Genomic DNA, 16,199 nt, shown 5'->3' with positions numbered 1-16,199 from the left:
TTGTACATGTATCCGCACTATACATGTATGTTTTTTGTACATGTAAGTTCATTATACATGTAGGTTAATTGTAGATATATGCTCTATTTACATGTATGCTCATTTCACATGTATGATTGTACATGTATGTGCACTGTAAATGTATGTTCATTGTATATGTGTGCTCACTGTACATGTATGCGCCATGTAAATGTATGTTTATTTGAACATGTATGCTCAATGTACATGTATGCGCACTGTACTTGCCTGCTCACTGTACATGAATGTTCTTTGTACATGTTTTCTAACTGTACGTGTATGCTCATTGCACTTGTATGCTCATTGTACATGTATGCTCATTGTACATGTATGCTCATTGTACATGTATGCTCATTGTACATGTATGTTCATTGTACATGTATGTTATGTACATATATGCTAACTTTACATATATGCTCACTGAATCTATGTTAATTGTAAATGAGTGCACACTGCACATTTATGTTCGTTCTACATTTATGCTCACTATAAATATATGTTCATTGTACATGTATGCTCACTGTACATGTATGCTCATTGTACATGTATGATCATTGTATATGCATGATCATTGTACATGTTTGCTCATTGCTCTTGTATGCTCATTGTACATGTATGCTCATTGTACATGTACATGTATGGTCATTGTACATTTATGCTCACTGTAAATGTATGTTCATTGTATAAGTATACTCACTGTAAATATATGTTCATTGTGCATGTATGATCATTGTATATTTATGATCATTGTACATGTATGCTCATTGCACTTGTATGCTCATTGTTCATGTATGCTCATTGTTCATGTGTGCTCACTCTACATGCACAATGATCATACAAGTACATGTTTTCTAACTGTACGTGTATGCTCATTGCACTTGTATGATCATTGTACATGTATGATCTTTGTACATGTATCCGCTCTATACATGTTTGTTTTTTGTACATGTAAGTTCATTATACATGTAGGTTAATTGTAGATATATGCTCTATTTACATGTATGCTCATTTCACATGTATGATTGTACATGTATGTGCACTGTAAATGTATGGTCATTGTACATGTATGCTCACTGTAAATTTATGTTCGTTGTATATGTATGCTCTTTGTACATGTATGGGCATTGCACATTTATGCTCACTGTAAATGTATGTTCATCGTATAAGTATACTCACTGTAAATATATGTGCATTGTGCATGTATGATCATTGTATATTTATGATCATTGTACATGTATGATCTTTGTACATGTATCCGCTCTATACATGTTTGTTTTTTGTACATGTAAGTTCATTATACATGTAGGTTAATTGTAGATATATGCTCTATTTACATGTATGCTCATTTCACATGTATGATTGTACATGTATGAGCACTGTAAATGTATGTTCATTGAATAAGTATACTCACTTTAAATTTTTGTTTATTGGGTGCATATTACTATTGTATACTTATGATCATTGTACATGTATTCTCATTGCACTTGTATGCTCATTGTACATATATGCTCATTGTACATGTATGCTCATTGTACATGTATGCTCATTGTTCATGTGTGCTCACTCTACATGTATGTTCATTGTACTTGTATGATCATTGTGCATGTATGTTCATTGCACATGTATCCTCACTGTACATGTATGATTGTACATGTATGCTCATTATACATGTATGTTAATTGTACATATAAGCTCTCTTTACATTTAAGTTCAATTCACATGTTTGATTGTACATGTATGTGCACTGTAAATGTATGGTCATTATACATGTATGCTCACTGTAAATTTATGTTCGTTGTATATGTATGCTCTTTGTACATGTATGATCACTGTACATGCATGTTTTTTGTACATGTTTTCTGACTGTTCATGTATGCTCATTGTACATGTATGCTCACTATACTTGTATGATCATTGTACATGTATGATTGTACATGTATGCTCATTATACATGTATGCTCACTGTATATGTAAGTTCATTGGACATGTATGCTCACTGTCCGTGTGTGCTTATTGTTTATGTATAATCCTGGTACGTACATGATCATTGAAATGTATGCTGATTGTAACGGATCGCTTATTGTTCAGGTATGTTTATTGTACATATATGCTTATTGTACATGCAGGCTCACTGTACATGTATTTTTATTGTATATGTATACTTTTTGTAAATTCACGCTATTAGTACATAAAAGTTCATTATACATGTATGCTCACTGTATATGTAAGTTCATTGGACATGTATGCTCACTGTCCGTGTGTGCTTATTGTTTATGTATAATCCTTGTACGTACAGGATCATTGTAATGTATGCTGATTGTAACGGATCGCATATTATTCATGTACATTTATTGTACATATATGCTTATTGTACATGCATGCTCACTGTACATGTATCCTCATTTTACATTAATGCTCATTGTACCTGTATGCTCACTGTACATATATGTTCATTGTACATGTATGTTTACTGTACATGTATGCTCACTGTATATGTAAGTTCATTGGACATGTATGCTCACTGTAAATTTATGTTCGTTGTATATGTATGATCTTTGTACATGTATGATCATTGTATATGCATGATCATTGTACATGTATGATTGTTGTACTTGTATCTTTATGCCTGTTTATTGTACATGTAGGCTCACTGGACATGTTTGTTCTTTGTGCATATTTTCTAACTGTACTAGTATGCTCATTGTACATGTATGTATGCTCATTGTACATGTTTTTTAACTGTACATGTATGCTCACTGTACATGTATCCTCATTTTACATGAATGCTCATTGTACCTGTATGCTCACTGTACATGTATGCTCAATATACATGTATGTTTATTGTATATGTATATTCATTGTACAAATATGCTCACTGTGCATGTATGTTCATTGTACGTGTATGTTCATTGTACATGTTTGCTTATTGTACATTTACACTAATGTTACAGTTTTTTTTATTATACATTAACGCTAATTGTGCATTTATGTTCAATTGTACGTGTATGCTCATTGTAACTGTTCGCTTATTGTTTATGCATGCTCGTGTGTTTCATTGCACATATTCGTTAATGATGAACGTACAGGAGCAATTATAATGCAAGTGCAATGGACAAACATATATGTACAATGATCATATCTGTACAACGAGCATACAGGTACAAGGAATATGCGTTATCACAGAACATATATATACACTGAAGAGAGATTATAAATGAGTGTACTTTAAACATGAACATATCTGTACAACGAAAATACACGAACAGTGATAGTCATACTAAGAGATTATGTACTATCCCGTGCTCACCAACTCTCAATGCCTCAGCATATTTCACGGCCCGAAGAGGAATCAATGATGTAGCATGTCTCCTCGTCTCTCCAAGCTCATGGTAACAACGAAAAGACAGGAACATGGCGTAAGGGAGGGATGCATCTGGAAATTGAATTCGGTCAGAAAGATATTTTATCTAACGATGTAACTGGTGTAGGCAGAATACTGAAGTTCCTGAATGTTATGGTGTATACCTTAAATACTGGCCAGATGTGCAAGTATTATATTGTTCGTCGTCTGATTGCCTTTAATGTACGTGTTGTAAACGTTCTATCAACTCCTTGGCAGGGTTCAGACACTGGGACATTGATCGAACTCGAAGAGATTCCCTATATTCCCTGAGAGCCCTATGTGTGTCTCCAACCGTTTCATAGCAGATCCCCAAGATATTGTGTACTATCCAGTGTTCACCGACTCCCTGTCTCACGACATACTTTACGGTCTGAAGATGAATCAATGCTGTGTCACGTCTCCTAGTGTCCCCCAGTTCATGGTAACACAGAAAAGACAGGAACACAGCGTAAGGGAGGGGTGGAACTGACAATGGAATGTTGTCATGGACATATTTCAACACCTGTTTTACCTGGGGTGGGCAGAACTGTAGCAGGTGTGGTGGAATCATTTCACGTTTACTTGTGATCACCTGTTGTAATTGGGATGGACAGAACTGTAAAGTGTGATGCGCGAACGTCATATTTGTTACAAATGCCTGACATTTGTGCAGTAGGTTGTACCCACGTCCACAATAGCGTTGTTCATACCTGTCCCAATCATTCATAATGTCTATGATACCATCAAGATAAATTTTGGATGACGACGTCATGTGATCACACATTTCCAGTGTTTTCATGTAGTTCCCAGTCTGATAGTAATATGTTGCCAAACCAAGAAGGCCTGGACTTGTAAACATTGTTGAAAATGGTCTTAGCAGGTTCTTGCATTTCCTAAGAGATTTGTACTTCTCTTTATTTCCTCTAGCATTGGTGTGTTCACCGAATATCTTCATCCCTTCACAAGATAGTGACTGGCCAGTAGCGCAGTAGCCCATGAATTCATCTATGTCCGACTTTGATGCTGCAAGTAGTTCTAACGACGAGATAATATCAGGAGAAACACTGATAAAACGAAATACTGCACTGCTTAATAATGCTTCGTCACGTTTAAGTTCTGAACATGTTGGTGGAGGTAGAACAAATTCTAATTCTCCTTTCCTCACCCTACGGATATGCTCTCCTATGGTTAATTCTATGCCTGCTGTTCCAACTGAAAGACAATTCCAGTTCATATCATGGAGGGCAGTGAGATAACGAAGAAGTTTCTGTTGATTTTGACCGTGAACTTTGCCAAGGAACATATTATTGTTCTTAATAAAGTAATTGGGACAATGTCCTGCTTTCACCCAATTGATCAAAATCTTCAAACAAAACATGAAACATAGAAACGTATGTTTTTCCTGCCAAAATGATTCACTTGTACTTTCTACTGCATATAATATACTTGTTTTTATAATATAGGAAGACATAATATCTGTTTCATCTAACATATGATCCAACGTTCCAGATATCTGTTTCAGGTATTTCTTAATAAGTCCATATACTAAAAACTGGACATGAGTTAAAGAATGAAAGAGTTTCCTTTCCGCAGTCGTGAATGATATCCTCCACTGTAGGGATTGGTCAGCAGCAGACGTTTTATCCCCTTCAGGGACTAGATGACAGCCACCTTGTACTATCTGATCTCTCAATTTTTTATCTGGCCAGTCATGTAGGCGTGGCCTATTCATCCACTCATTAGCTTCACTTGGCCAATCATAACAAGGAAAGGAAAATACAATATCCATTTCCGATGGTTTGTCACTGTATTCATGCTTTATTTTAACTGCTGGGCCATGACCCTCCGCATCTAACTGTAAGATACGAATCGCTATATCAGTGTGTGTCTGTCTGTATATTTCACTTGATATGAATTGTGAATCACCTATTGGAACAATAGATGGGTCAAACTGCACCTGATGAAGTAGTTCCAGGTTGACATAACCAGGTCGACTTCTTGCCTTTCTCATCATACAAACTGTTTTATTCGCGATGTCGAGATGATTACTAATATCCTGATCTGGACACAAAACTACAGCATTTCTATCAATAAGCATCCAGTCGTTGTCCGATCCCCGAGCACTCAATCCTTCTGCCCTACTTCCCGTTAAAAAAAAATCGCGTATTCTTCCTTCAGCATTTTGTAGTTGTTCCGTCACCACTACTGATCTCCTCCTGGCAGCCACTGTCTCCCGGTTCCCTATACACCTGTTTAGGATGTGATACAGAATCCACGACTTCTCGTACAGCTCACCCTGATCAGACATCTCAGTGGTATGTCACAGATCCTGTAAATATAAATATAAATAACAACGTCTTATTTTAAAAAGTAGAATATTTTACTTCTGACTGATAATAAATTTTAGTAAGAATACAATTTGTTTGATTGCTACCCTGAACAAAACCGTTTTTAAACACAAATACTACACAATTCTGTGTGGTAGACATAGCTTTAAAATATTTCAAACGTACACTATTTTCATACTTATAGCATCTGTTATTAAATGTGACGCTTAATACTTTTCTATTAACTATAATACTTCATTAGAAGCTGTTGAAAGTCAATTGATATGACCCTGATGACCATGAGAGTGACTCAGGGTTATTCATGCAGGAAAAAATAGAACCTTGCAAAATAAAATACCTAAATGAAAACTACCATTATTCTACAACTCATGGTAATACAGAGTTCATATTGACCCCCGTGACATTGAATATCTCGCCCTCATTCAGTTAAACAAGCCCACGTCACTATGCTGCAGGAAAATTATAATGAGATCAGACATTGTGATAGTATTAATCATTTGAAGCGTTATGCATATGAAATTTTACTTTGTATACGATCTGTATACAAGTGTGTCAACAAAAACAACAGAGAAATGAATCAATTGCAACGTTTAATTATTTACAAAATATACAGTATATAATACATATGAATTTGTTTAGAATGTGTTTGCTTTAGATTGTAGCCGGTCGAGAGAAATTTAAGGACCGGAATGAGCAGGTTGTTTTTACATGGATTACTTTGCTAACTTTTCTGAAACAACTCTGGCTTTCGGAATAGACAGGGTCCGGTTTATACAGGGTTTAACTACTATGATTATATAGGAATATGCCGGGACCACAAATCACAGCCAATTTAGATAGGGATCCGGATAAGTTAGGGGCCGGTTTAGACAGGTTTTACTGTGTTTAAAACCCATTACCAACACTGAGATTCGGTTGAAATGCCATATTCTTAGGTCGCGTTTATTCGGTAAAATTGATTTGAAAAAAAGCAATGCACTGTCACTAAGTGGCTAAATAAGTATATATATATATATATATAGAAAAAATAAAATTAACGACCGACTAAAAAACTTTTAGTTTTTTTGTCGGTCGTTAATTTTATTTTTTCTATATTTACTTCCTTCACATGGACTTTTAATCACTTTTTATTATATATATATATATATATAATCGCTATTGAAACACCTAAACAGAGTAAAGTAAGTATGCCCGCCCTAGGAGAGGAGGGTCGAAGCCCGGAGGGGCATTGGAGGTGAATCTTCTACAGGTTCGGTGAGTTTTAACCTTATCTGACATAGATTATCACTAGGTTAACAGAAATTGGCTAAATCTTATTAAGACTGCTTCCTTTTTAAGTTCAGAAAAAGGATCCCGAATGTCGTGTGCACACGGATTATGTTAACTATATATAAATGTAGTGGTCCCATATGAGAAATTTGTTGGCATTCGATCGGGTAAATATAGGCAAATTACTAATTAACTATTGCTTCTGAAATTAAAGTGGATTAAACTAAATCTCATTTGACACAAAATCTGCCTGGCTGAGGGTACTAAATGTTTGAGAAAACGGAAGGGCCCAGCAGGTCAAACGGTACAAATACGTTTCTATTTCTACTGAACTTGTCAGGACCATGATTAGCGAATCTAATGGGAGGGTAACGCTTGTAGTCCTGTGCAGTGTTTTTTAACGTTTATTTTAAACACAAAAGTATCATGCTTACTGCTTGACTGCAATACTCTTGACCAATTCTCAATTCCACAGATTCATGTTGTTTAAAATATATTTGTATCCAAAACCAGTCTTCAATATACAGTCAAACTTCGATGTTTCGGACTTTGCGGGACCATCGGGGAGATTAGAAACATCGGGACTTCGACTCATGATATTGAACATCGAAAATCGAGATCGTGCACAAAAAGCAGATTCTTATGTGACGAAACACAAGCTACGGAAATAACAATATTCTTTTATTTACATATGTGGTTTGCATTGTGATCTCATCTTATTCAAAATTTCTTCGTTTGTCAATTAATTTTCGAAGTCTGTACCCCGTTTTGATGTGGTCCATCACGTGCGCCATGTTACTGAGGTTGATTCCCGTTGGCCGTTTGTTTTCGAGAAAAAAACCGTTATGTGACAATCGATTTTATTAAATATCACAATGTCAGTTTATTACCTGGAAATAATGAATACCGGGTTGTGTCAACATGGTCACCAGTACTTTTCACTGGAGACAGAAACATGAACGTGAAGGTATTAAAATGACCGCGGGACATTTCATTAGCTTCGATTTATTAGTTGTAAGTTTGAAAGTGATCGAAGGGTTGTGGAATCGAGTCACGGCACGGCACTGTGTTTTATCCTTGAGCAAGATACTTTACTCCGCTCGTTCCAGTCTACTCATATATATATTTTAAATGCCTGACTATTCTCAATAATTATGTTTATTGAAGATCTAAAAGAAACTGTGGTTAGGTATACATGTAGAAAACACTAGTGAAAGCAAGTGCTTTCTTTTAAAAAGTATTGAGTGCAATCAGCCCAACAGAACTCAAAATATAAGTAGTGCATTTTATAAACTGATTTTCTATTCATATAGTAACAGTGATAGAGACCTAACCCCCGGGCCTGGAAAGATATCCCAAGCAGGCACTTTCTTTCAGGAAGCACTGGATAAAGTCAGAGTGTAATCAGCCCAAGAGAAATCAAGATATTGTGCATTAAACAGATTTTCTATTTATAGTGACCCATTGACCTTTGACCACTGGAACTGAAAAGTTTCCCCAAGCAGGCACTCTCTTCCAGGAAGGACTAGATACAATCTGAGTGTAATCAGTCAAACAGAATTCAAAATACAGTGCACAAACGGATGTTCTATTTATAGTAAGTGACCTTGACCTTTGATATCAAAGACTGAAAAGCTATCCAAAGGCTTACGCAAACATTGTATTACACTGGATAAAGTCTGAGTGCATACGGCCCAATATAGCTCCAAATATTGTGCATGAAATGTTTTTCTATTTATAGTAACATTAACCTTGAACTTTGACATCGATCCCTCAAAAGCTCCAATTTGTATCCAAAGCAAATACTTTCTAAAGTAAGAATGACCTTAACCTTTGACCTCCAAAGCAGGCACTTTCTCCGAGGTAGCACTTGATAAAGCCTGAGTGTAATCATCCCAACAGAATTCGAAATATTGTGCCTAAACTAATTTTCTATTCATAGTAACAGTGACCTTGACCTTTGACAACCGGGACAGAAAAGCTATTCAAAGCAAGCACTTTATTTAAAAAAAAAACACTGGATAAAGTCTGAAAGCAATCCAACCAACAGTACTGAAGATATTGTGCAGAAATTAAACAAGAAGCCAAATGGGCCTGTATCGCTCACTTGCTTCTATTGCAACTTTGAAGCTGATCTAGGTCATTTATGTGGATGCTAAGCTCATTACCATTTTATTCAAATATAGCACATTTGACCCCTGTGACCTTGAATGCAGATCAAGGTCATTCATTTGAACAAAATAGGTAGCCCTTCATCCCAGCATGCTACAGGCCCAATATCAGGTCTCTGGGCCTCTTGGTTATTGAGAAGAAGTTGTTTAAGATGTTAGCACATTTAACCTCTGTGACCTTGAAAAAGGCGGTCAATGTCATTAATTTGAATTTGGGCCACTTGGTTATTGAAAATAAGTCGTTTAAACATATTACCCCATTTAACCCTTGTGACCTGGAAAAGTCGGACAAGGTCACTCATTTGAACAAACCTGATAGCCCTTCATAACCGAGAGGCCCAGGTCTCTGGGCCTCGAAATTATTAAGAAGAGGTTGTTTAAAGGGGAAAGTTGACGCCCGAGGGCCGGACGAGGGCCGGACGCCGCACAAGGGCAACAACTCACTTGTCCTTTGCAGATGAGCTAAAAACAGATAGAAGGACAGACAGATGTAAAACCTGATTACTTAAGATGTGCAGGGGTCCTTACAACAAATTGTGTTATTGAATTGGAGAATCCCCCTTTGGGACCCCCNCCCCCCCCTCCCCCTAGGGAGCAAGAGTATTATGAGAGAGACCCTCTGTTTAACGGCATTCAGTCTTTTTAACCAAGTAATGCTCCAGACCATTGGTTTGAAAACATCATCAAGCCATACAGAAGGACTTCAAAGGATGTGTTTATTTGCTTGTTGGTTGGTTGAGGGAGCTTAACGTCCACACAATATCTGAGGGTGCATGATACGTGTTGCGTGTGCCTGTTTGTTGCCTCCAACAATAAATATAATTTGACATGAGGATCGAACTCAAACTGTATTCCATCATTCAAGAAAAAGTCAAGTATGAAGTTACATGTACGTATTGATGTGGAAAGTGGTCGCGAAAAAAAATACAGTTACTAATAAGAATTTCCTATGTGCAAAGGGCTATTACTCCAGAAATAGAACTTTGACACTGGATTCTGACTCAAACTGTAACCCATTATACATGTATACTAACTTACAAACAATATGGAAAACAGTTAATTATGAGAATTTCCTATGTGCAAAAGGGCCATAACTCCAGTCAAAAATGGAATGTTAATCATGGTTCAAACTCTGTAATCTATTATGATAAAGCCACATACAAAGTTTCAAATTGATATGGCAAGCGGTAGCAAAAATAAGTCCAAAAACAGTTAATTTTGATAATTTCCTATGTGCAAAGGGCCATAACTCCAGCAAAAAATGGAATATTAACGCAGGGTTCGATCTCAAACTGTAATCCATTATGATAAAGACACATATTAAGTAAAAAATTGATGTTGCAAGTGGTAGCAAAAAAGTCCGGGAAAACAATTAGTTTTGAGATTTCTTATGTGCAAAAGGCCATAAATCCAGCAACAAATGAAATGTTGACACAGAGTTTGGACTCTAACTGTAATCCATTATGTTAAAGCCACATACTAAGTGGCAAGCGATAACGAACAAAGTATGGCAAACAGTTAATTATGAGAAATTCAAATGTGCAAAGGGCCATACATATAACTCCAACAACAAAATAAAATATTGGCACGTGGTTCGAATTTGATCTGTAATCTATTATGATTAAGCCACATACAAAGTTACAAAATGATATGGTAAATGGTGTCGAAAAAAGTCTGGAAAACTTAAATGTGGCTGCCGCCGCCAACGACAAGGTGTGATGACGGACAGAGTGCTCCTTAAGTGTTCGCCATGCTTCTCATGCGGCACGACAAAGCACAAAAAGGCAGAACAATGAAGAAAGAAAGGAAAGATTTAAGATCCCAAGTATGTTGCAATGGAGACAGAAGATCTATTTTGGTATGTTCAATGTTCCCCAAGTAGAAGACATGGAAGAAAATCCCCGATTCTTCAGGAGGCCAATCCCCCCATCCCATGTACATTGTATGTAAATTATAGTTTGACAGTTTATGACGGATTCGATGACTCAAGTATAAAATTGTTTGAAACATGTTATCTTGAGAAAAAGAAAGTGAAGGGACATAACTCTTCATGTAGACAATCTAAATAAGTTGTGCTGATCTGACAGATCTGTCAATTCAAGATCTATCAGTACAGCAAATTCAAGAAGAATTACACATTATTTAAGGATTAACTTGAATATATTTTTCATATTATGGAGCTATAATACAATAAAACGGAGTGTACTCGAAGCGGTTTATGATTAGTTACACTCCGGTTTTTTGTGTTATAGCTCTATAACATGAAAAATATATTCAAGTTAATACTTATAATTTAATCTACTATACACAATCCCTGTGGAAATCCACTTGTATTGATGGACTCTTTTCTCTTAGAAATTATTGCGCTGCTGTATCAGCCAATCAAAAGCGACGTTACAAATTGCGACGTCATTTTTTATGTTATGGGCTGATAACATAAATGTTTAAGCCAATGAAAATGCTTGTTACAAGCAAGATTGTTTCCAAAAACAACGAAAACAAAATCTACATTTTACAGAAAGTGGTAGCTATGGCAGCACCCTATATATGTAATAAACATAAAAATATTGATACTTTGCAAAACAATTAGCAAATTTAGCAAAACTACCCATCCTCAAAAATCACCTAAATATGACATATTTTATCTAAAAGGAAACTGGGAACTTATAGAAGTAACAAACTATATCCGATATTTTACAGAAAGGAATGTTAAGAAATTGTGTGATGGACACAACTCACAGAAATATTATCAAAAGAAAGACAATCAATCATAACTGCACAAATACTTAGAGTACATAGCAAGTGTTCCTAGTTTAAAACAGAGAGTATGAGTATTACTTGAAACAAATTTTAAACTATATAAGAAATAATTCTCAGGGACACCATCTAAATGAAAAATAATTGATTGATATAACAGTCGAGATGCATTTAAAATCCTCCCCACATTGAAAGTAAAATAGACATTACAGTAAAATGTTCAAACCTGGTCTGCATGGTGTAAAGTTTCACCTTTTGGCGTTTGTAACTTTCAGCTTTCTTGGTGTATTTTGTGGATTTGTAGATATCTCCCATTCTCATCAGATGTATATGAAGTGCATAACAAATGAAAAATGAAAATATGAATGATAAACTGCCAGAATAAGATGTATAGGAAGGCAAACAGAGGGGCACAACTCTTCAAGTTCGTGAAAATCCAGCCCGGAATTTCTGCCATTTTTAGGATGCTTCTACACCAAAGACAAATAACTTTGGCTACTTCAACTTCAACCTCTGACAGGTCAATGACCCTTGATGAGACTTATTTAGCTGTCAAAAATCAGACCAAAAAATACTGCAGTACATTTTTATGTCAACCTATGTATTAGTGGATTTGAACACCACTGTAAATATGAATGTTGAACAGAAATAGTTTAACATTTTAGCGAACACATATTTTTTTTACAATCCTTTTAATCACAGGTTTAGGGAATGACGGGTTTAAATGTTGTTTGTTGATGTTTTAGTGGATCGAAGAGATACATATATAACCTTTTTCTTAAACACAGTATTCTAAAAGATATGATTAAGGTTTCAGACTCTTTTCGGTTATAAGCATCTTTTGAGGAAACTCAATTATTGTAGCAGAAAAATGTCAACAAATAATATGAAGTGTAGTGCAGTGGCTATAGAAAGCTCAATTCCTGCTATACATTTGTACATATTTGTAGTAAAGTTGTCAAAGAATCAGATATTTGGCAGAACTTTCTTATACATATGACTTAAAAGTGGTTGAGAGGATTTATAAAACCCAAAAAACAAACTGATTCCTATTCCTTATACAGAGAACCGTGGGGAAATACAGATGAACTGAAGGTATTGAAAATAACGTCAGATACTATGTTTTCAGCCTCGTTTTGTTGTCAGTATCTCCAGCCTATAACATCTCATCTTTGCTAGCCAAGCGTTCATTTTGTATTCACATAGTCATGTTTTCAACCTTAGCGGATATAGCCTTGTTCTCTAAGCTTTCAAAATATTGAACCTGGCACAGGGACTTGGCACGAATTACCATCCTATGGCCCACATATTGTTTTTATATCATACATTATATAATACACATATGTGAACTTAGGGTTAGAAAATAATAACAAGTCCCTGTGCAAGTAAATAACAATGGCGGCGCCCAGCACCAAGTTTCCTTGTCGACTATGCCATTATTTATGTCAAAAAACAAAGGAGGACAATACTAAAAGAAACATTTTCTGTATTTGATCAGTTGGTAGAGATAGTTGGCCATGTTCTAACTGTAAATGATAACCAAGGGAAATACATAGGCGACCAGTGCTGAAATAATCTTGAAAGTTTAAATTTTGCTAGTAAAGTGTCTCTGCTAGGTGGCAGTGGAGGGAAATTAAACACAAGGCTAAATCCGCCAAGGTTGAATAGTACAAATTTAAATTATGAACCCTTGGTTATTGAAGATGGTGATATAACGAGGTTCGATTGTAAAATAAGATGTGTCTTCAGCATATGCTCCAGTGAAATTACACTATAAAGTCAGAATCAGTCCTATGCTATCACAAGGAGACAAACATGAACATACCACAGACTCCCAAAACACAAATTAATTATGCACACACTCACCACACGCTAATGGGGGAGGCCTTCCTTAAATGACCATGTATAGCTTTTGATAGGACGTACATTAAACAATACTAAACCAAACCTGAAGTTTATTTTGACATAAAGATATTTATTTGGAAAATTACATGGAAATGATGACTTGTAATTTTAAACCAATGATTTGTTAATTTCAGCTTTCATGCACTGTATGAATGTTATTTTAATAACATTGTACCCATATTAATCCATGATTGTATTGAAGTGATGCTATATTTGAATTTAATACATTTGAAGCTATATTACCTGACCTGGAACGAATTCGTAGCCATACCGAGACTATACAATACTGACAAGAGGCACAAGGCCCTTAGCGGTCACCGGAGTTATACCAAAGGTACTGGTAGCTTTATTGTTTAGATGTTATGTGGAAATCAGCATGTAAACTAAGTGTAATACGATACTACTGTCATGTCATCAAAGGATAAGAATTTTAAAATATCGGTAAATGTTCCCTTTGGGACCCACCCCAGTCCCTGGGGATGGGGCAGGAATCCCAGTAGTTTTCTGCTGAAAATGGATAAAATATACCCAGAAGTGTTATTTCCCTATATAAACTGTAGCAAACTTTACCCCCACCCCAAGGGGGAACGGATTGCTCGGGTGTCCTGAAATTGACAATTTCAATAAAGCTCCTGATTATCTTTCTATCCATGCACTGAAGTTGACTGTAGTGCCTCCGAGTCTGGAGAGAAAGGTTTTTGAAATATTGGTTAATTTTCCCTTTGGGGCCCCGCCCTGGCCCCAGGGGTTGTGGTAGGAATCTCAATTTTACAATTTGAAACCATCTTCCTCCAAGGATGATTCTCATCAAGTCAAAATAATTCCCTACAGAAAATTGTCAAAATATACCCAAAAGTGATATTTCCCTATATAAACTGTAGTAAACTTTACTCCTACCCAAGGAAGAACGGATAGCTCGGGGGTCCTGAAATTTACAATGTAAATAAAGCTCCTGAATATATTTCTTTCCAAGCAGAGAAAATGACTGCTGTACCTCTGAGTCTGGAGAAGAAGATTTTTGAAATATTGGTTAATTTTCCCTTTGGGACCCCGCCCTGGCCCCAGATGTTGGGGTAGGAATCCCAGTTTTACAGTTTTGTAGCTTCATCTACCATGGATGTTAAAAAATGAAAAAATGTCATCCACTGGTTCTTGAGAAGAAGTTGAAAATGTAAAACGTTTACGTACGACTTACGACGGAAAGCGATTAGAATAGGTCACTTGAGCAAAGATTAGGTGTCCTAAAAAACGTCTCCCAATATTAATGGCTACCAAACCCGTGCTCCAGGTTACAAATAAACGCTATGTTTCAAAAAAACTAATTTTTGTACAGCAGTATCCAGAGGACTGTTAGGTAGGGGCTGTCCCAATCACCTGCCCTCTAGACTGCTTTTTAAGTTTTACTAAGTAAGTTCTTTTAGTGCCAAATTTTGAACAGCATGATTATTTAGCCTCTTTATCTTAATCCTTCCAACGTAGGTATCTTATGATACAATTTATTGTTTGCCTTTACACTGTTACAATGTTTTACCATTTATATGTTATATAAATGTTTGTCGAAATACAAGCTCCTGAGAGCTTATGTTAACTATGACATATATTCAACGTAAAATAAAGATTCTTGTATCTTGTATCTTGATGTAACATGCCACTATGCCTTTATCTGATAGTTTTAAGATAAAAAAAAAATACACAAGCTTTTAATCACAAACTTTTCCTCGACAATGCGCCTATGTATAATCATCGGCACGATGAAGGACACAAGTTAATGTATACAGTTGATGCCGACATGTACAACTGTATGTAAACTGTAAAACGAAAGTAGGTCTGCGCGATTGCAAACATTTAATGCTGATATTTTAGCATAAATGTCAGTTAGTACTTGATGTGAAAGCAACGGATTAAACGAGTGTTACCTTGTGTTGTATTCTATCACATCAGTGTCTCAAAACATACAGTATTAATCTGTTAATGTTCGATAATCGTCTGTTTTTTAATTACCGTCCCGATTTTGTTCTCTTATCACGTGCGCTTCCGGTTACGTCAAAAAATGCATTTTTTCAATACATGATGTCACAAAATCTTGATATTTATCAATTTAAGATAGTTTACAGTATAATGGAGTTAACAAAAACAAAATCAATACATTGTAAATATTATTTTCTTGAATGTTTTTGAAGCAGACGACGTTTGATCATAATCTCGAAACTAGATTTTTTTTTCAAAATAAATGTGTTTTAACATTTGAAAGAAAAATGGCGACTGGAAGTAGCAAGGCTGACTAAATTGAAACATCTAATAGTCAAGATGTACTCAGATCAGTCGTTGTTAAGTCGCTACGGTCATCCC

At 35.8% G+C, this 16,199-nt stretch overlaps 1 protein-coding gene across 1 annotated transcript in view; it reads right to left on the bottom strand.

Annotated features, from left to right (window-relative positions):
* Positions 1-2,610: 2,610 nt before the first annotated feature.
* Positions 2,611-16,199, bottom strand: part of LOC110464223 — a 38,592-nt gene continuing 25,003 nt past the window's right edge. The window contains exon 2 of the mRNA XM_021519324.1: positions 2,611-5,729. Within this exon, the coding sequence (XP_021374999.1) occupies positions 3,597-5,708 (2,112 nt within the window). The 5' untranslated portion in view covers positions 5,709-5,729 and the 3' untranslated portion in view covers positions 2,611-3,596. The remainder of the gene's footprint in view (positions 5,730-16,199) is intronic.

The sequence above is a fragment of the Mizuhopecten yessoensis genome, unplaced genomic scaffold (genome assembly GCF_002113885.1).
Source record: "Mizuhopecten yessoensis strain PY_sf001 unplaced genomic scaffold, ASM211388v2 scaffold10973, whole genome shotgun sequence".
Classification (NCBI taxonomy): domain Eukaryota; kingdom Metazoa; phylum Mollusca; class Bivalvia; order Pectinida; family Pectinidae; genus Mizuhopecten; species Mizuhopecten yessoensis.
This window is presented reverse-complemented; position numbering and strand designations above follow the sequence as displayed.